The sequence below is a fragment of the Stegostoma tigrinum genome, chromosome 3, assembly GCF_030684315.1.
Source record: "Stegostoma tigrinum isolate sSteTig4 chromosome 3, sSteTig4.hap1, whole genome shotgun sequence".
Lineage (NCBI taxonomy): Eukaryota > Metazoa > Chordata > Chondrichthyes > Orectolobiformes > Stegostomatidae > Stegostoma > Stegostoma tigrinum.
In genome coordinates, this window is record NC_081356.1 from 112,892,707 (window position 1) to 112,913,083 (window position 20,377).

The 20,377-nt window shown below is 39.8% G+C and overlaps 1 protein-coding gene and 1 long non-coding RNA gene across 2 annotated transcripts in view; one reads left to right on the forward strand and one right to left on the reverse strand.

The window, feature by feature from the left end:
- LOC125450831 (ufm1-specific protease 2-like) overlaps positions 1–20,377 on the forward strand; it is a 79,363-nt gene that overhangs the window by 27,481 nt on the left and 31,505 nt on the right. Inside the window, exon 5 of the mRNA XM_059644835.1 lies at positions 813–967. Coding sequence (XP_059500818.1) covers positions 813–967 — 155 coding nt within the window. The remainder of the gene's footprint in view (positions 1–812; positions 968–20,377) is intronic.
- LOC132209495 (uncharacterized) lies at positions 12,766–17,903 on the reverse strand. The gene is made up of 3 exons (XR_009445604.1): positions 17,809–17,903; positions 15,845–16,031; positions 12,766–13,060 (listed from the first exon to the last, which is right to left on the reverse strand). It is a non-coding gene; the product is annotated as an uncharacterized LOC132209495 (long non-coding RNA).

A 20,377-nucleotide genomic window follows, 5' to 3' on the forward strand; every position in this document is an offset into this window, starting at 1 on the left:
TCGTGAAAACCATTTAAGTAATCTGGACAGTTTTGTGATTACTTATTTATTGCTTGGCTATGTTTGTTTGTTGTCTGTCTTTGTCTGAATAGGGGAAAAAACAAATGTTTTAGGTGTAGAGCACAGTGTATTAATCAGCTTACGGTGTTATTTAATTTTTTCTCCGCTGAAGCCACTGTGTATCTAATAAATCGTCAAGTCTTTTGTTTAAGGTATAAAATCAGTTTCTTAAAAATTGATTATTTGCAAAGTCTGGGACTGGTATTTCACGAGTCTAGTTAGAAATCCATAGAGTGACTATTTGGGTGCCTTCACGTTAATTCAGAAGTAGAAACGCTGATTTGGTTCAGGTGCCTAGCTCCGTGTTCTAACAAGGGTGAAGTCCACTTTTGCTTATCTAATGTTTAACAATGGAAATGACTGATAGACTCAGTAAAGATTAAGAATGGTCGCTGAAGTTGTTGAGAAGATCATGTCGAAAATTAGGTACTGACTCCCTGAGAAAATAAGAAGATTTGATCATTGTCTTTACAGTGGTATTCTGCATCTTTTACATGAAGCCCCACAGACCATCCATTTAGTTTTGCAGGCAGTAGTTGATTTCTTCATGTAATGCATTAATGTTTGAAAAACTAGAGAGTATTTCAGCCTTGTAAGTAAAGTCACTTTAAATATTGGTCAGTAAATACGCTCTTTCCAAAGAGTTTAAGATTAACCTGCATATCACTTTCTCACGACTTGATCGTGAAATTGTATTATTTTATTGTTTTGTGAAGAGCTATTTTAACAACTCATTTTTTTTAAACTTTCAGAAAGTTGTGAACCTAGAGCTTTTGTTTGAGATGACGAGGCCTGATGTCGCTGAACCTGTAACTATACGGAACAACAACAGTGCACGAATCCACTTCAGGCTGGTTCTCCCCATTGATGTGGTAGTATTTGCTAATCCAGAGGACCAATGGGGACAGTATGTATTGTTCTATTTATTAACAATGCAATATGTAGTCCATAGTCAATAATATTTCGTTAAATAATTTTTAATGTGTTGACTGTATAACATCTTTGGTTAAATGTTTTCTTCAGGCATTGAAGCCTGCTGTCCAGAATTATCTGGTTTTGTTCTGAAGCACTTGCAGCATACTTTGTGATAACAGACTGGATTTCTCCAAAGACACAAGATTTCCAGTTCTTTTATAGTCTTTAGTATTGTTTTAAGTATGTTTAGGAAAGTTTTATATTTTTCTTTGTGTTGCTACTGACTTTCTCTTAAAATAATGTTTATTAAACAATGCTTTTATTAGTACTTGACGTCAATAATAACATGGTGGTAAGTCAATAAATGTGGACAAATACCAAAATTATTCCAAAATAAAATTTGTACACTGAACTACAGAAGAAAATGTCAAGTGAACTTTGATCTCCTCCCTGTGGGCCCATAGTGCAAACTTCCAATCTTAAAGGTATCAAGTTAATATCATAGAATTATCATTGAATTTTACAGTACAAAAGGAGGCCAGTTGACTCATTGTGTCGGTACCACCTTCTGAAAGAGCAACCTAGCTAGCCCCATTCTCCCGCCCTTTCTCCTTAGCACTATAACTTCATTACTTTCAAATATATATCCAACTCTGTTTTGAAACGTCAGATGGAATCTGCTTACACCACTCTCCCAGGCAGCACATTCCAAATCCTAACAACTTCCCTGACTAAACAAGTTTCTCCTCATCTCACTCTTAGCTCTCTTGCTGGCAGTATTGAAATTGTGACCCCTGTGGTAATGCAATATCTTGTTCATATATCATCCCTTCCTTTAGTCAACCATTAGTGGAAGGAACCTCATTCCTCTTTCTTCCTTAAATCTCTCTGCAACACTGCAACTTCTCTGCATATTTTTACAAAGCTACTCAAAAGTAATTAATTTCCAGTACAACCAAACTTGGTGGATTAGCAAACACTGAGAGTGTTTAATTGCCAACAGGACACGGGTGACCAGAATGGTTAGACAAATAGCAGATGAAAATCAATGAAGAAAAATATAAGATCATATATTTTGGCAGAAAGGGAAGGCAGTATAAACATTTTGGGCCACCTCTGAAGAGAGTACTGAGATATAAGGACCTGGAGGTGTATGGGCAAATATATTTGAAGGCAGTACAATGTTGAGAGTGACTAGCCACACATATGACATCTAGACATTTATGAGCTTCGTAAGGGGATATGGAGTTTGACAGAAGGGCAGTTATAGGTGAGATTTTGCAAACCTTGGTTATTTTGCAGAGAAAGATTGAACACGTAGATCTTTAACCAATGGAGTTTAAGTTGATCTTATTGACTCATGAAATCCTGTAGGGACTTGGGGGTGGCTATTGTAAGGATATTTCATTTAATATCTTGAATTAAATTACACATTGGGTGTTGGATGTCCTAAAATGTTGAAAGTGGATAAATCCCTGGGTCCTGATCAGGTGTTTCCCAGATCTTTGTGGGAAGCTGGGGAAGAGATTGCCAGGACCTTTGCTAAGACATTTGTATCATCAACAGCCACAATTGAGGTGCTGGGACACTGGAAAGTGGTTAATGTAGTGCCTTAAGAAAGATGGTGAGGGAAAACCCGGGCACTATAGACCAGTGAGCTCGATGTCACCGGTGGGTATGTTATTGGAGAGGGTTCTGAGGGACAGGATTCACATTTATTTGGAAAAGCAAGGACTGATTAGGGATGGCCAGCATGGTTTTGTGCATGGGAAATCATGTCTCACTAACTTGAGTTTTTTGAAGAGATAACAAGGAGGATTGATGAAGGCAGAGTTGTAGATGTTGCCTATATGAACTTCTGCAAGGCATTCAACAGGGTTCGGCATTGTAGACTGGTTAGCAAGGTTAGATCACAAGGAATCCAGGGGGAGCTAGCCAATTGGATACAGAATTGGCTCGAAGGTCCACTGCTTTTTGTCATTTATACAAATGATTTGGACGTGAATATAGGAGGTATGTTTAGTAAATTTGCAGATGACACCAAAATTGGTGTTATGGTGAACAGTGATGAAGATTGTCTCAGAGTACATTCGGACCTTGATCAGATGGGCCAATGGGCTGAGGAGTGGCAGATGGAGTTTAATTTAGATAAATGTGAGGTGTAGCATTTTGGTGAGCAAACCAGGGCAAGACTTACACAGTTAATGCAAACAAAAAGAGACCCAAGAATGGAGGGTCCTAGTTCCTTGCAACTGGAGTTGCAGGTACACAGGGTGATATTCGTCTGTGCATTCAGCAAAGGAGTTGGGATGTCATGTAGCTGTGCAGGATATAGTTAGGCCACTTTTAGACTACTGCAATCAGCTCTGGTCTCCCTACTATACAAAAGATGTTGTTAAACGGAAAGGGTTCAGAAAAGATTTACAAGGATATTGCCAGGATTGAAAGATTTCATCTGTGGAGAGTAGCTGAACAGGCTGGGTCTTTTTGCTTCGCAACATTGGAGGCTGAGGGGCAACCTTATTGAATTTTATAGAATCATGAGGGGCATGGATAGGGTGGACAAGGGTAGGGGAGTCCAAAACCCGAGGGCGTAAGTTTAAACTAAGAAGGAAAGATTTAAAATGGACCTGAGGGGAAACTCTTTCATGCAGTGTGGTGTGTGTACGGACTGAGCTGCCAGAGAAGCAAGGACAGTTATGTTATTTAAAAGGCATCTGTATTGCTCCGTGAATAGGAAGGGTTTAGATGGATATTGGCCAAATGCGAGTAAATGTGACTAGATCGGTTTAGAATATGCATTTGGCATGGACGAGTTGGACTTAAGATCATAGAACATAGAACATTACAGCACAGTACAGGCCCTTCGGCCCTCGATGTTGTGCCGACCTGTCATACCGATCTCAAGCCCATTTAACCTACGCAATTCCACGTATGTCCATATGCTTATCCAATGACGACTTAAATGTACCTAAAGTTGGCAAATCTACTACCGTTGCAGGCAAAGAGTTCAATTCCCTTACTACTCTCTAAGTAAAGAAACTACGTCTGACATCTGTCCTATATGTTTCACCCCTCAATTTAAAGCTATGCCCCCTCGTGCTCGCCGTCACCATCCTAGGAAAAAGGCTCTCCCTATCCACCCTATCTAACCCTCTGATTATTTTATATGTTTCAATTAAGTCACCTCTCAACCTTCTCTCTAATGAAAACAGCCTCAAGTCCCTCAGCCTTTCCTCGTAAGACCTTCCCTCCATACCAGGCAACATCCTAGTAAATCTCCTCTGCACCCTTTCCAAAGCTTCCACATCCTTCTTATAATGTGGTGACCAGAATTGTACACAATACTCCAAGTGCGGCCGCACCAGAGTTTTGTACAGCTGCAGCATAACCTCTTGGTTCCGGAACTCGATCCCTCTATTAATAAAAGCTAAAACACTGTATGTCTTCTTAACAGCCCTGTCAACCTGGGTGGCAATTTTCAAGGATCTGTGTACATGGACACCGAGATCTCTCTGCTCATCTACATGACTAAGAATCTTACCATTAGACCTGTACTTTGCTTTCTGGTTACTCCTACCAAAGTGCATCACCTCTCACTTATCTGCATTAAACTCCATTTGCCACCTCTCAGCCCAGCTCTGCAGCTTATCTATGTCTCTCTGCAACCTACAGCATCCTTCGTCACTATCCACAACTCCACCGACCTTAGCGTCGTCTGCAAATTTACTAACCCATCCTTCTACGCCTTCATCCAGGTCATTTATAAAAATGACAAACAGCAGTGGACCCAACACCGACCCTTGCGGTACATCTGTCTTCTTTCAGCAAGCCAATTTCCGATCCAAATTGCTATATCTCCCACAATTCCATTCCTCCGCATTTTGTACAACAGCCTATTGTGGGGAATCTTATCGAACGCCTTGCTGAAATCCATATACACCACATCAACCGGTTTACTCTCATCTACCTGTTTGGTCACCTTCTCAAAGAACTCAATAAGGTTTGTGAGGCACGACCTTCCCTTCACAAAACTGTGCTGACTATCCCTAATCAATTTATTCTTTTCTAGATGATTATAAATCCTATCCCTTATAACCTTTATCAACACTTTACCAACAATTGAGCTAAGGCTCACTGGTCTATAATTACCAGGGTTGCCTCTACTCCCCTTCTTGAACAGGGGAACCACATTTGCTATCCTCCAGACGTCTGGCACTATTCCTGTAGAAATGGTTCCAGGAATGGAAAGCTTAACACATGAGGAAAATTTGAGGGCTCTGGGACTATACTCATTGGAGTTCAGAATGATGAGGGGTGATCTAATTGAAACTTACAGAATACTGAATGGCCTGAACAAAGTGGATGTTGGAAAGATGCTTCTAATGGTAGGAGAGTCCAGGGCCTGAGGGCACAGCCTCAGAATAAAGGAAAGACCTTTTAGAACGGAGATAAGGAGAAACTTCTTCAGCCAGAGAATGGTGAATTTATGGAATTCACTGCCACAGAATGCTGTGGAGGCCAGGTCATTGAGTACATTTTACACTGCAATAGATAGGCTCTTGATCATCAAGAGGATCAAGGGTTACGAGCAGAAAGCAGGAGAACGGAGTTGAAGAATTTATCAGCGACGATTGAATGGTAGAGCAGACTCGTTGGGCTGAATGGCCTAATTTCTGCTCCTACGTCTTACGGTCTTATATGGGAACACCACCCCACCACATACAGAGCAGATACTCTTGTGACCCGGCCAATGTCGTCTATCTCATGCACTACAGGCAAAGATGCCTTCAGGCATGCTATATTGGTGAGATCACACAGACAATATGACCACAAATGAATGAACACCACATAAGTCGCCAGACACGAATGTTCCCTCCCAGTCGGCAACACATCAGCAGTCAAGGACATTCAGCCTCCGATCTCTGGATAAACATCCGCCAAGGCAGCCTCCAAGCTACACAACAACACAGACCCAATTGATCAAGATCTCTTTGTAATCTTAAATAACCTTCTTCACTGCCCACTATATCACCAATTTTGGCATCATCTGAAAACGTTGTGCCAACCTTACTTAAATTCTGGGGGGAACAAAGTAAAGTAGCACAAACTGCAGATCACTTTTTATTGCATAATATCAATTTACATTCATGCTTTGCCACGTTCTGGTTTTCTGCATCTGTTATCTTGGCAATCTGTTTAAACTGACTCTGTAATTGTTTATAACCGTGAAATGGAAAAGTCAACCACTCCATCTTCACAACATTATATCCTGTTACTTGCAGCTCTTTGGAATTTCAGTCAAGTTGAACACAAAGGTTAGATTAAATAGATGTTGTACTAATTGCTGGAGCTCTGAAGGCCTAAGATTGCCTTTTATATACAGAAAGTTGAGTGACTAATAATACACACCATGAATCATTGGCTCAATTAAGGAATAAACTAAAATATTACCTTCTGACTTCTGACTTGTTTATTGTTCGGTATTTATAAATGAAGTGTGGTCTGGTGACTGTGAAGCTATGAAAGTACGTGACTCAAAGGAAAAATATTTTTGAAATGACATTTTAAATTGGTTAAAAGCTCAATTTGATGGAAAAGAAGTGGTAAACAGGAATCTGACCGGATCATATATGTCTGTGTCGTTTGTAAATAGTCCAGCCGAGCTCACGCTGTTCTTAGCTAACCATATCAGAGCCCCTGTCATCAGCTTTACTCTTCTTCAGTACCAGCTGTGAAATGTGAAAATCTTGAAAGTGGCAATGGGTTTATATCCTGTTGTATACATCTCCCATTGCTTGGTCTTTAACCAAGATTGCCCTCAAATGTTTTATAACCTCCTTCTGCTGTCCAATCCTCTAGGATTACCATGCTCCTCCAATTGTGGATTCATGTGCATCCTTTCCCCTTCCTTTTAAGATGCTTCATAAAACATAACTCTGGAGAAACATTTGACTCTCTAACCTAGTAGCTTCTGATGCATGTGTTTTTTCTGATGGAGATTGTATATTTGTGCTATTTAAACTGGCCACATTTATTATTGGCAACGGCATATTGCAGAGACACTAGTCACTGTCAGCGTGATACGGCTGCAGCTGCCAACCATAAAGATGGTGATCTCCAAATAATCACACTGCTAGTTGCTGTTTGAAATCGATACTTGAGCAGTCAGGCGAGGTAGAGTTCGTCTCAGCTTGTGGACAGAAAGAGGTGTGCGTGATGTGGAGATGCCAGTGTTGGACTGGGGTGGACAAAGTCAGAAATCACACAACACCAGGGTAGAGTACAACAGGTTTATTTGAAAACACAGGCTTTTGGAGCCTCAGTCCTAATTCAGGTGTTAGCACTAACAGAAGGAGCAGCGCTCCGAAAGCTTGTGTTTTCAAATAAACTTGTAGAACTATAACTTGGTGTCGCATGATTTCTGACAGAAAGAGGGACAGAAACAATACTGGCAGCAAAATATCTACAATCTCAAGAGTGCAAACGATCACTCTAGGACTGCATTTTTCAAAGAAATATTTCTGCCTGTTTTCATGGTACAAAGTTACCTAAGTTGTTTCATGTCATTGGCTTGACTGGGACTTGTGGCTAAGTGAATATAATTCCTTGACAGCAAACCACCCTCTCCAGAAAAATCTTCAGTAGGCACCAGAAATAGTAAGAGCTGTAGAGGCTGGAGTCAGGTAACACAGTGTCCAGCTGGAGGAACACAGCAGGCCAGGTAGCATCAGAGGAGCAGCAAAGTTGATGTTACTGTGTTATCTCTGACTCTAGCATCGGCAGTTCTTGCTATCTCTGAGTGAGTTATAACCTCACTGAGAAGTCTCTTCCAAGGATGCCCGCCTTGAAGTTGTCCCCCATCCTCCGGAATGACCTCGGTGGACCTCTCTCCCACTGCAACCCTCCTGTAATCTCTTCGGCCCTGAAATTCTTCGACCACATATTCGAGCAAGCCAGGTACTCGCTCACCTATCATCATCTCACCTATATTCCCTGGCGCCACCCCTCCTGTCTTTATTTCAGAGATCCCTTCCCCCTCCCCCATTTCTGAAGAAAGGTTTCGACCCGAAACATCAACTTACCTGCTCCTCTAACGTTGCCTGGCCTGCTGTGTTCATCCAGCTCCACGCTGTGTTATTCTTTTCAATCAGCACCAACTGTGCAGCTGAATTGGCTGTCATTAAATCAGGATTCCGCTTATCCGATGCACCACACCAGAAATGGTCCCATGCAATGATGTACCTGCATGTGCATGTGTAATGTTAATTGTGCACACACAGACTCTTCCCGCTGACTTGGAAGCAACCAACCATCAAAGTCCCCTCCCACCTGGTTATACTCCCTTCTGCTCATTGGAAGAGGGCAGAAGATACAAATGTTTGAATATATGTATGAATAGAATCAAGAACAGCTTATTTCCTGCTGTTATTAGACTTTTGAACAGACTTCTCATGTTAACGTTGATCTCTCTCTGTGGCTGTTAAATTGTGTTCAGCACTGTGTTCTCCTCACCTGATGCACTTTGTATGGTATGATCTGCCTGTATAGAACTCAAAACAACACTTGTCGTATGTCCCCAAGTATAGTGAAAACAATAAATCAAACTCAAACCCAGAGGCCATTTGCCCTGATGTGTATTTGCTGACTTCTTGTGATAGCAGCTCAGCAATGTCATTGGCATGTTTCGCCATAGCTCTAGAAATCTTCCTTTAAAATATGCCACTAATTGTCTTGTAAATCCATTTCCTATGTTGATCATCACTAAATTAACAGGCATTTCACATTTTCCCCATGTATATTCTCCATTTGCTAGCTCTTTGCCCACTTACATATCTGTCTAGCCAGTCCATCCCTTTGTAATCTACTATCATCTTGGCAACTCGCTGACTTAACTTGTGTCATCAGCAAATGTGACCTGCAACCATTTTGTCTAAGTCATTTCTTTCAGTTGTAAGAAGTTGAAGTCTTGGCAAAGATCGTCATTACATTGCTCATTACATCTTGCCAAGCAGAAAAAGACCAGAAAATGAGAAATATAGAAAATTTGGGGACAGGTGTAAAACCAAATAAGAAAAACAAAGAGGAGTTAGGAGAAAAGCCTAGCAGTTAACATTTAATGGACGTCCAAAAGCCTTTTATAGACACACAAACAGTAAGAGAGTGGTTAAAGGTAGAATGGTGCTGATTAGAGACCAAAAAAAAATTTACAAGCTGAAGTGGAGGAATGGTTGAGGTAATATTTTACATCCATCTTTACAAAAGAGGAGGATGGTGTCCAGGCCATTCTAAGTGAGAAAGAGCTGGAGGGATAAAAATTTTTCAACAAGAAATCTTGGATAGGCTGTTGCAGCTTAAACTTAACAAGGCACTGAGACTGGATGAGGTACATTTCAAGGATTTTGAAGGATGAGAGTGTAGCAATTGTAGAGACGTTGGCCTTAATCTTGCAATCTTCCCTAAACTGGATAGGTGCTGGGAAACTGGAGGAGACATTACGGCCACATTCAAAATGTTGTAAGGATAATCCCAGCAATGGTCACCCTACTATAGAATGGATATTGTTAAACTAGAAAGAATGCAGAAAAGATGCTACCTGGACTGGAGGGTCTGAGTTATAGGGAGGGGTTGGATAGGCTGGGATTTTTTTTTTCCTTTCCCCTGGAGTGTGGGAGACTGAAGAGTGACCGTAGGTCTATAAAATGGAAGGTATAGACAAGATAGACAGCCAACAGGTTAGCTTCATGAAAGGGGAGTCTAAAACTAGAGGTACAACAAGTTCCAGAGAGTAATTTTTGCACACAGAAGGTGATGAGTAACTGGAACAGGCTGTCAGAGGTGGTGGTGAAAGTGAATACAAATTTTGTCATTTTAAAAAAAAGTTAGACGGGTATATGGATGGGATAGGTATGAAGGGATAGGGACCAAATGTAGGCAAATGGGACTAGATTAACTTTGAGTCTGGATCAGCAGTATTTAGGAGAATGAGATGATTATTCAGTGTCTGTCTGAAGTATCAGTTAACTACTGCAGTGAGAGTGCCTATTGTCATAAAACAGAAATTAAAAATATCATTACAAATACAGGGTCAAAAGTGAGATTGCAATTGAATTTTATAACTGGAGGAAAAAATTACTATTGGCAGTAAGTTTAGTAGCATTGTAAATCCAACAAAGAATTCAAATACAATTTTGTTAGTCACACTATATGTACACTAAATGTCTCTATGTACACTGTTATTCCTAACCATAAAATATGTTATTGTACTGTATATTGTACTCAATGAATAGTGAATCTCCTACAAAAGACAATCCCCATATATCAAATGTATCAGTTAACCCATGACCTTTTGCTTCATTCATATTGGGGGAGGGGTTCGTGGTTTATTAGCTACAGAAGTTTCAGTATGGAGGAAGAACCTGGTGGTTAGAGGGACCCCATCCTGAAAATGGTCGACAGTCATCTAGAAAGCTCACTGTCAGCAACCTTCTCGTGATTGTTTCACAATTGCTGTTTCCTCATTTAAACAATCAGAAGCAAATGGCTTAAGTAACGGTAGTGTTGTAGAACAGAATGACCTAAGGGTTCAGGATACATAATTCTTTGAAATTTGCGTCACAGGCAGACAGGGTGGTTAAGAAGGCATTTACTTGCCTTCATTGCCTAGACTTTTGAGTATAGGAGTTGGGATGTCATGTTGATGTAGTACAGTATGTTGATGAGGCCTCTTCTGGAGTACTGTGCGTGGTTCTGGTCACCCTGTAATAGCAAGGATATTATTGAGCTGAAGAGGGTTCAGAAAAAAAGTTTGCCAGATATTGCCAGGAATGGAGGGTTTGAGATACAAAAATAAGACTGGATAGGCTGTAACTTTTTTCACTGGAGGCTGAGGGATGACCGTATAGAGATTTATAAAACCATGAGGGGCATTGACAAGGTGAATGAGAAAATGTCATCTGCCTAAGGTGGGAGAATTCAAAACTAGGGAACATTTTTTTAGGTGAGAGGAGAAAGATTTAGAAAGGTTATGAAGGGCAACTTTTCTACACAGTGAGTGGTTAGTGTGTGGAACAAACTGCCAGAGGAAGTGATGGATGCAGGTATAGTTTCACCATTTAAAAGCCATTTGGATAATCACTTGAATAGGAAAGGTTTGTAAGGATTTAGGCAAAATGCAGACAGTTGGAACCAGTTTAGTTTGGGACCATGGCCAGCAGGGACTATTTGAACCAAAGTGTTTGTTTCCATGCTGTATGTCTCTACAACTCTTAACTGCCCTGTTGAATTCAGTACCAAGGCCAACAACTAATGAGACTGCCCTGTCGGCTCTCCAGAACTGGTAAGCCCATAAGACATAGGAGCAGAAATTAGACCATTTGACCCATCAAGTCTGCTCCGCCATTCAATCATGGCTGATAAATTCCTCAACCCCATTCTCCTGCTTTCTCCCTGTAACCCTGGATCCCCTTGATAATCAAGAATCTATCTATCTCAGTCTTAAATGTACTCAGTGACCTGGTCTCTGCAGCCTTCTGTGGCAGTGAATTCCATAGATTCACCACTCTCTGGCTGAAGAAGTTTCTCCTTATCTCCATTCTAAAAGGTCTTCCCTTTACTCTAAGCCTGTGCCCTTGGGCCCTAGTCTCTCCTACCAATGGAAGCAGCTTCCCAACACCCACTCTGTCCAGGCTACTCAGTATTTTGAAAGTTTCAATTAGATTCCCCCTCATCCTTCTAAACTCCAATGAGTATAGTCTATGAGTCCTCAAACGTTCTCATATGTTAAGCTTTCCATTCCTGGGATCATTCTCTTGAACCTCCTCTGAACCTGCTGCAGGGCCAGTACATCTTTCCTGAGATATGGGGCCCAAAACCGCACACAATACTCCAAGTGTGGCCTGACCAGAACCTTATAAAGCCTCAGCAGTACATTCTTGCTTTTATATTCAAGTCCTCTCAAAACAAAAGCCAACATTGCATTTGCCTTCCTGGCTACTGTCTCAACCTGCATGTTTACCTTGAGAGAATCCTGGGCTAGAACTCCCAAGTCTCTTTGCACTTTAGACTTCTGAATTTTCTCCCCACTTAGAAAATAGTCCATACCTCTATTCTTACCAAAGTGCTTGACCTAACACTTTCCCACGTTGTACTCCATCTGCCATTTCTTTGACCACTCTCCTAACCTGTCGAAATCCTTCTGCAGCCTCACCACCTCCTCAATACTGCCTGTCCCTCCACCTATCTTTGTATCATCTGCAAACTTAGCCAGAATGCCTGCATCTAGACCATTAATGTACAAAGTTAAGAGTTGTGGGTTCCAGCACTGACCCTTGTGGAACACCACTCATCACCGGCTGCCATCCTGAGAAAGACCCCTTTATCCCTACTCGTCATGCTTTCTGCCAGACTGCCAATCTTTTTTCCATGCTAGCACCTTGCCTCTAACACCGTGGGCTCTTATCTTACTCAGCAGCCTCCTGTGTGGCACCTTATCAAAGGCCTTCTTGAAGTCCAGGTAGAGATGGTATGGATTTCAAACCCTCAGGGATATTACATATATCTGACCTGATCTACATTTCCACACTAAAACATGTCTCAAAAACATGTCTTTTATGCAAGTATACATGATACCTGGAATTGTCCTTTCTAACTATTTATATCCATTTCTTTGGTATGTTGAAGATTTCCTTTTGTTTAGAAAGGTTCCTTAAAAACTGGCAAGCACTCATGTTCTGAAATGTAGCATAATTTCTAAAGCAATTTATTTCATTTCTCATGTTTGAAATATAAAATGTTTATTGTAATAGTGCTGAATGTTAAATTTTCAAAATATGTTTTTCGACAAGTACACCTTGCTTCTGCTTGCACATTCAACATTCAATAAATGAGACTTCTGGGATTTATTTCTGCAACAAATAAAGTACAGGGCTACATGCAGTATTTAAAAAAAAAGAATATTGCACAAGATGCCATTATTGTGTTCAGTTGGCCCATAGTCAACATACGTTTCTGTTCTTCAGGAATTTGTGCACAGACTGATCAGAACTTCTCCCTTATTCTTGGTTTAGCTTTGAAAATCTGGAGTCTATAATGCAATAGCAAAAAATAATTATGAAACAAAACACAAGGGCATTTAATGGTATTATTGAAACAACTTTGGCATATTCACTTTCCTTAACACCCAGCAGCTGGCACCCTTTTCAAGTAACAGTACAGGATCTAAGGGATTTCCAATGTAATGTAATCTATTTTTGTGATGTAAGATTACTATAAATGCAAACAAATACCTTTCAACAAATAACAGCCGCTGCCAAGATTATTGTGAACGAGTTATTGCAAGAATGTGAAGATACTGGAAAACTAAAATGGAATAAGTGGATTTATTTCAGTCATAGAAGATGTATATTTCCAAAATAATTTACTTATAAACTTTGTTCCTCTGTACTAGTGCAGTTATGTGAATCACTCTGCTCAGACATATTAACAACACAGCTCCAGGATAGTTAAGACTTGTACCCAGACCTTCTCGCCCAAGTATAGGGAGGGACATCACCTTATGACCCTCTAATGACTAACACATTCTGAGCTTTATAACAAATTACTGAGAGCTCCTTGTGGTACTATGACGACCTCACAATTTAACCCAACAGATTACAGTTAAGGATCAATATATGTGAAGTAACTCCAGTGATAGGTTTATGTTTATAAATTTCAGTGCAGCTCTAATACTTCAGTAAGATGATGTTAGCTGTACAAAATATAGCTGGAATCCTATCCTAGTCAGGAGCCAATGCTATTTAGAGGGCTTGATGAGAAGCAATTAAGAGAAAGCATCAAAGCTGAAATGAGGCTCTTTAAAAGTGATTTTTCACTTAAAACAAAAAAAAAGAGAAATAAAGTTATTGCAGTTGTGCAAATTGAATTTTATTAATCAAAATTAACACAGGAAATTTCTGCATCCCCAAACATCCACTTTGCTCACATGATGCTACCTTTAACTGTGCATGGTATAATTGGGTTTGTGGTGAGCTTGTTTCACAGTCGATGGCATTGACCACACTGGATGGTAAGGACTGCCTATAGCACATGACATCTGAGGCATATGGCAGCCATAGTTAGGCCTGTCTTTCACTTGAATGAGTGCAGGTCATTGAAGGGCTATTGGACTCACTGTGTAGAGAAGTGACCAAACAGCCAATGTTAATATACAGTGCCTGCTATCACCCAAAAATCCCTGGTAGCAAAATGTTTTCCCAATTAAAACCTCAAAACTCCCTTTCTCTAAACTGACACTGGCATTGTCACTAAGGTGTGGCAAATTGCTTGGGTTTGGCAACTTTGATTTTAAAATTACCCCCTGTTGCCCTTAGACCAAATAACAAGCTTCTCAAGGAATTTAAGCAAAAAAGATTCCCATTACCACTCCTTTCCCAACCTCACTTTGAAAGTAACAGTGCATCGTAGAGATTTCAGGACATTTAGATGCCACATGGGACTAAAATTTCCGAGGGCAATTGGAAATGCTGCTGAGAACTTGAATACCTCGGAATTTTTAGAAATAATTGTGAAAATTGAATTGGCCACACAGCTTGTCATTTCATAACATTGCTTGTCAGCTCTTCTGAAAGCAGTTGGAAATGCTGTTGAATGAAACTGATGTGGAAAGAGCAAAATATAAGTATAGAAGAAATATAGTGACACTTCATACCACATAAAGCAGTTGAAGCAAAAGTGTAAATGGATTTAAGGAGAGGCTAGATTAGAAAATGAGAAATAAGAGAACTGAGAGTTACAATATTGAATTTAGATGAGGAAAGGCAGAAGAAGGATTAAACACCAGCATAGAATTGGTTGGCCAAATGAGCCATTTCTATGCTATGTATCCAATGTAGGCCTATGCAATAGTTTACTTGTTCATGGGATATTGGTGCCATTGTGAGGGTCAGCATTTATTACTGTCACTAGTTGCCCCAGAGAAGTTGACGGTAAACTACCTTCTTGAAACAATGCTGTGTAAAGCAAAAAGCCTAAAGCTCTTTGATTAACTCCTGATACTGAAACCAAAATGTTTCTAAACTTTGACAAAAAAAATCAATGGACTGAAATAACAACAAAACATGTTTTCAAGGTACAGAGAAGAGTTATATTGAAGTAAATTATTCATTCAGTAATAAAAATAAACCTATGCTGTGAAAAATACGGAGTGCATTAAAATGGTGACATTCTGAGTCACTCTCCCCAGCACCATGATAGAGATCCCCTTGCCTTCATTTTCCATTGCACCAGCCTCCGTGTTCAACAGAACACATCTTGTCACGTCTGCCACTTCCAGTGTGATGCCACCATTTCTCCTGCCCATCCCTTTGCATATTGTACACCCTGATCCACATCTTAATCAGACCAACCCCTTCTCATGGCTCTCTTTCACGAAAACACAGGAGCTGTAATATCTGCCCTTATATATTCCGTCCAGGTGAAGCAGCACTTCAATTGGATTTCTTTCATTTTAGATTACTGTTTTCGATGCTCACAATGTGGCCTCATCTACACTGGGGAGACCAAATATAGATTTAATGACTGCTTTATGGAGCACATTCGTTCTGTCTATAAGAATGATCTTGAGCTTCTAATGGTCTGTCATGTTAATTAATCAGTTACCTCTCGCCCGGACATCTCTGTTCGTGGCCTGAGGAACTGTTCCAGTGAAGCTCAACAGTAGCTTCAGGAACAGCACCTTACAGTCTTCTGCATTCAGCATTGAGTTGAAGCATTTCAGATCTAAAACTCTGTTTCCCAAGATTAAACCCAGTACAAAAAAGTAAGGATAATCATCCAGTTCTCTCACAACCACTAGGAATTAACAAATTACCTTCAGTGTCGCATCGAAACCACACTCCAAATTCTGGGACCTCCAATTACTTTCCTTTTCTAAATGGGGGGAAGCGCTTTTCCCATTGAATCCATGATAATGCTGCTTGGTACAGAGTAAAGGTAAGTTTGGATCTTTCATTATTTGTGATGCATCCCCTGATCCACCTACAGTGTTCCATGTTTTCCTAAAGTTAAAGAATATACCATAAGAAAACTATCTGATTATTTGCCATTGAACTTTCAACCCATGTGATGATACTTATAAAACTGATATACAATTTATTTTTAATCATAATGTTCCTAAATATGAATAATTATTCACATTAGTCATTGAGTCTTAGAGTCATACAGCATGGTTCAACCAGTCCATGCCGATCATAATTCCAAACTAAACTAATCCCACCTGCCTGCTCCAGCAGCATTTAATTTAATTTCCACATGGCTGTTCTAAATAAGGCATCAATTCACTTATTTGTACAGGAAGGGCATTATAACTTATGCCAATGATTGTAAGTGGCTAATGGGTGCTCCATGTAATATTCTAAATTTGGGTGAACACAATGGCTGGAAACCTAAAAGCTGTCCAAAGAGCAGAAGACTGTAGATGATGAAAATCTGCATCAAGAACAAGGAATGCTCAAAACTCTCATCAGGCCTAGCAGCATCTGGGGAGAGAAGCAAGAATTAATGTTTCAGGTCTATGGCCTCATGTTGAAGATCACTAACCTGAAGCATTGACTTTATTCACTCTCCGTGGATATTCTTGGACCTGCAGGCTTTTCTGATGCTTTCAGCTTTTGATTAGACCAAGGACTGCCTGGCAAGGTAAATGAGGGTGTAATGACAACTTAGCGGTGCCGCATCATGGACTCAAGGTAGTGACCTTAGTGGCTGCTGTAGGCTCAGTGAAGTTACTGCTATGCTATTGGGTCCGCAAAAATAAATTTAAGAATGTAACATTTTGGATCCTCTTGTGCTCCATGGCTAGAATCATTGCTCAAATCTATCTGAAATGATAATCAGGGTATTTCATGGCACACCAGCTAGATATTGTAAGGTTCACAGTGGGTGATCCAGACATCTAGCAATTGCCATTTCAAAGTAGCTACAGCTATTGCAATGGCCATTTTAAGCTCCTGGCCCAATTCTCTAGTGATTCCTGCTTTGCTGGTGCTCGATTTAGCCAAGTTAAAATTGGACAACTAGCCTGATATAAATAAGTGGAGTCATAAATGTAAAGTTGTGTACTGTGTATCAAGTTTAGCCCATCAAGTCAGTGCCAGCTCCTCGTAGAGCAATCCTGTCAGTCCCGCTCTCCAATTTGATTCCTGTACCTTTGCAAATATATTTCCTTCAAGTTCTTATCTAATTTCCTTTTATAAACATTGATGAATTCTGTTTCCATCACCACGTGTACAATGAGTTCCAGATACTTACCATTTACTGTGTAAAACAATTCTTCCTGAACATGCCCCTGTATTTCCTGCCTGAAGCCTTAAATTCATGTCACTTGATCCTATATCTAAGCCTGACATAATCTTTTACACCTTTATTAAACATCCCTTGAATATACTTTGCTCTAAACCAACTTCTCCAATCTGATCTTGGAACTAAAACTTGTCCATCCCTATTTACATTCTGTCAACTCTAAAGGACTTCCACAGCATTCCAAAGGCTTCAAGCATAATTTCAGTCTAGGCTGGAAACAAATTGCAGTGAATTCAAAACTAGTCTTTTCTGTTAATTTAGTTCTGTCAAGTTTCCAGTGATCAAATAGCAGCCTAGTTATCACCCACATACATTCCTTGGCCATGTGGAAAGCCTAAGCAATTCTTTGTTTATGTATATTTTTACTGACCCATGTCTATCGTTGTTAGTTTCTATTGGTCTCTGTGCATCTTAAGAAGTTTGTGTCATCCTGCAGTGATGATAAGCTAATGTTTTGAAACTCAGTTCTCTAACCATTCTGTGGCCGCTGTGCTGTGTGGTGAGATTGTCCCATCTTGCTGGATTGTGTTTCTGTATTTTTGCTCTTCATGCAGTTCCTTAAATTCTCGTCCAGTCTCATCAATATTGCTTTGAACTGCAGAATAATAGACAGAAGAAATAATTAAATGTAGTGCTGAAAATCCCCTAAAATATCCAGGTCCACTTTTAGATTGAAAGGGATCAATGGATTATAATTTATTTTAGGGATTTTGATGATATAGTTATCAAAATCTGAATGGTTCACAGATGACAAACAAATTACTAGCTATCAATGTACATGTTACTTTTTAACCTCTTCTGTGTTTTTCAAATTTACTAGCTTTCATGACTGTGGACTCTTTCTATTGACTGGCTATGTTTTCAGAGGATTACCATCGCACAGCTCAGTTGTTAAGAGCAGGATGGATCTGACATGATTCAGAATTGGAGATGCCTGTCCACTGAAGGTTTGAATATTTGACAGGAAGGTATTAAATACAACGTTTGCCATGAGAGTTTAAAATTGAAACATATGAACGATCACAGGAGTAGGCTATTTCACAGGAAAGCACACAAATGTTTTTTGCACAACTAAGAGCTCATGGTATAGAGCATAACATACTGGTGTGGTTGGTAGTTTGGCTGATTGGCAGAAAACAACGACTATGTCTTTTATTTTATTTGGCAGGATGTGACATGTGGAGTCTTGTAGGCAACTGTGCTTTGCCTCAGACTTTTACATAATTTACGTTAATGACTTAGATTAGGGAAGTGAAGTTCTGGTAGTTAAATTTGTGAAAGACATATAGATAGGTAGGAAGTGATGTTGTGTAGAGGTCATAAGGATGCAGATCATTATAATTTGTTTAAATGAGTGGGCAAAATATGGCAGATGGAGTATAATGTGGAAAAATCTGAAGTTGCTCACTTTGGCAAGAAGATTAAAATCACATTCGCACAATGAGCTATTAACGCATAGTGTCTGTGTTCTACCTGCCAGCTAGTCTTCTATCTATATCAGTATGTTTCCCTGACATCCTAAGCTTTTATTTTCCAGAATAACCTTTGACATTTCTCTTATCAAATGTCTTCTGGAAGCATAAAAATAGTACAGTGTATCTACAAGCTGCCCTTTATTCCCAGCATTTTTTACTCCTTCAAAGATCTCCAATAAATTGTTTCATCATGATTTGCCTTTGACAAAACCATGCTGACTTTCCTGATTGGTCCATGCTTTTTCTAAAGGCACAGCTACAATCCCTTTAATGATTTATTAAAACGCCTTCCCATGACAGATGTTTCCTACTTTCTGCTGCCCTCCCCTTTTGAATAGAGAGGCTATATTTGTGTCTTTTCATTTGGGACGTTTACTGAATGTAGCTAATTTTAGAAAATTAACACCAACCCATCTATTACTTCATTCGCAGCCATTTCTAAGATCTTTGGATGAAATTCTATTCTCTTCCCCTCTTGCCTTCTGATTTACTGGAATTTCTTTTCTACATCATCCATGCTGAAGTGAAGCAAAATGTAAAATTTAGAAACAAAATTTACTGAGTGTTAAGGAACAGAAAGTAATGGTTAATGGATCCTTTTCAAGCTGGAAGAAGATTTGTAGTGGAGTTTCAGAGGTATAAGTTTTTGGTCAGTATTTAGGGCCTAGATTAATGATCAATTAACAATCTGATTATTAATGATCTAGATTTAGATGTGTGGGGCGTGATTGCAAAGTTTGTAGATTACACTAAACTTGGAAAAAATTAACTGTGTATACTGTGAGGAGGACAGTTTGGAACTCCAAAAGAATGCTGACAACTTGGTGAATTAGGTAGATAGATGGCAGATGGGGTTCAATGCAGAGAAGTGTGACATAATGTATTTTGGTTGTAAGTGTATTGAAAAACAATAGAAAATAAGGAGTGCAATTCTAAAGAGGGTGCAGGAGCAGAGGAACTTAGATTAATAGGTACACAAATCACTTAATGCAGTAGGACAGATGGAAAATGCAGTTAATACAGAGCATAGTTCTCAGTTTTATTAATGGAGGCATTGATTACAAAAGCAAGGAGATGACAATGGACTTGTACAAGACTTTTGTGAGGCCTCAGCAGGAATGTTGTGTACCATTGTGGATGCCATGTTATAGGAAAGATGTGAATGCATTGGGAAGAGGGCAGAAGTGTTTTACAGCTATGGTTGCAGGAATGAGAAACTTCAGTTAAGAATGGTCTTTTGATCTCTCTGCCCTTAATCACACACTGCCCATAAATTCTGCATTGTGTGTGTCATGACTGAAACTGGTCTTCAAGGTAATGCCATGGGATCTTTTATGTCCACCTGAAGGGGCAGGCAGGACCATTGTTTAATGTCATCAGAATGTCAGCACAATATAGTACACTCTTCATACTGAACTGGAATGTCAGCTTAGATTTCTGTACTCACTTCTCTGCACTAGGACATTTGATTCAGCCAACAGTATTGCCAACTAATTCATGGATAATACAAGACACTTGGACAAATCATATTCCCATTTTTGAATAATAATGCTGTGGAATTTCTATGT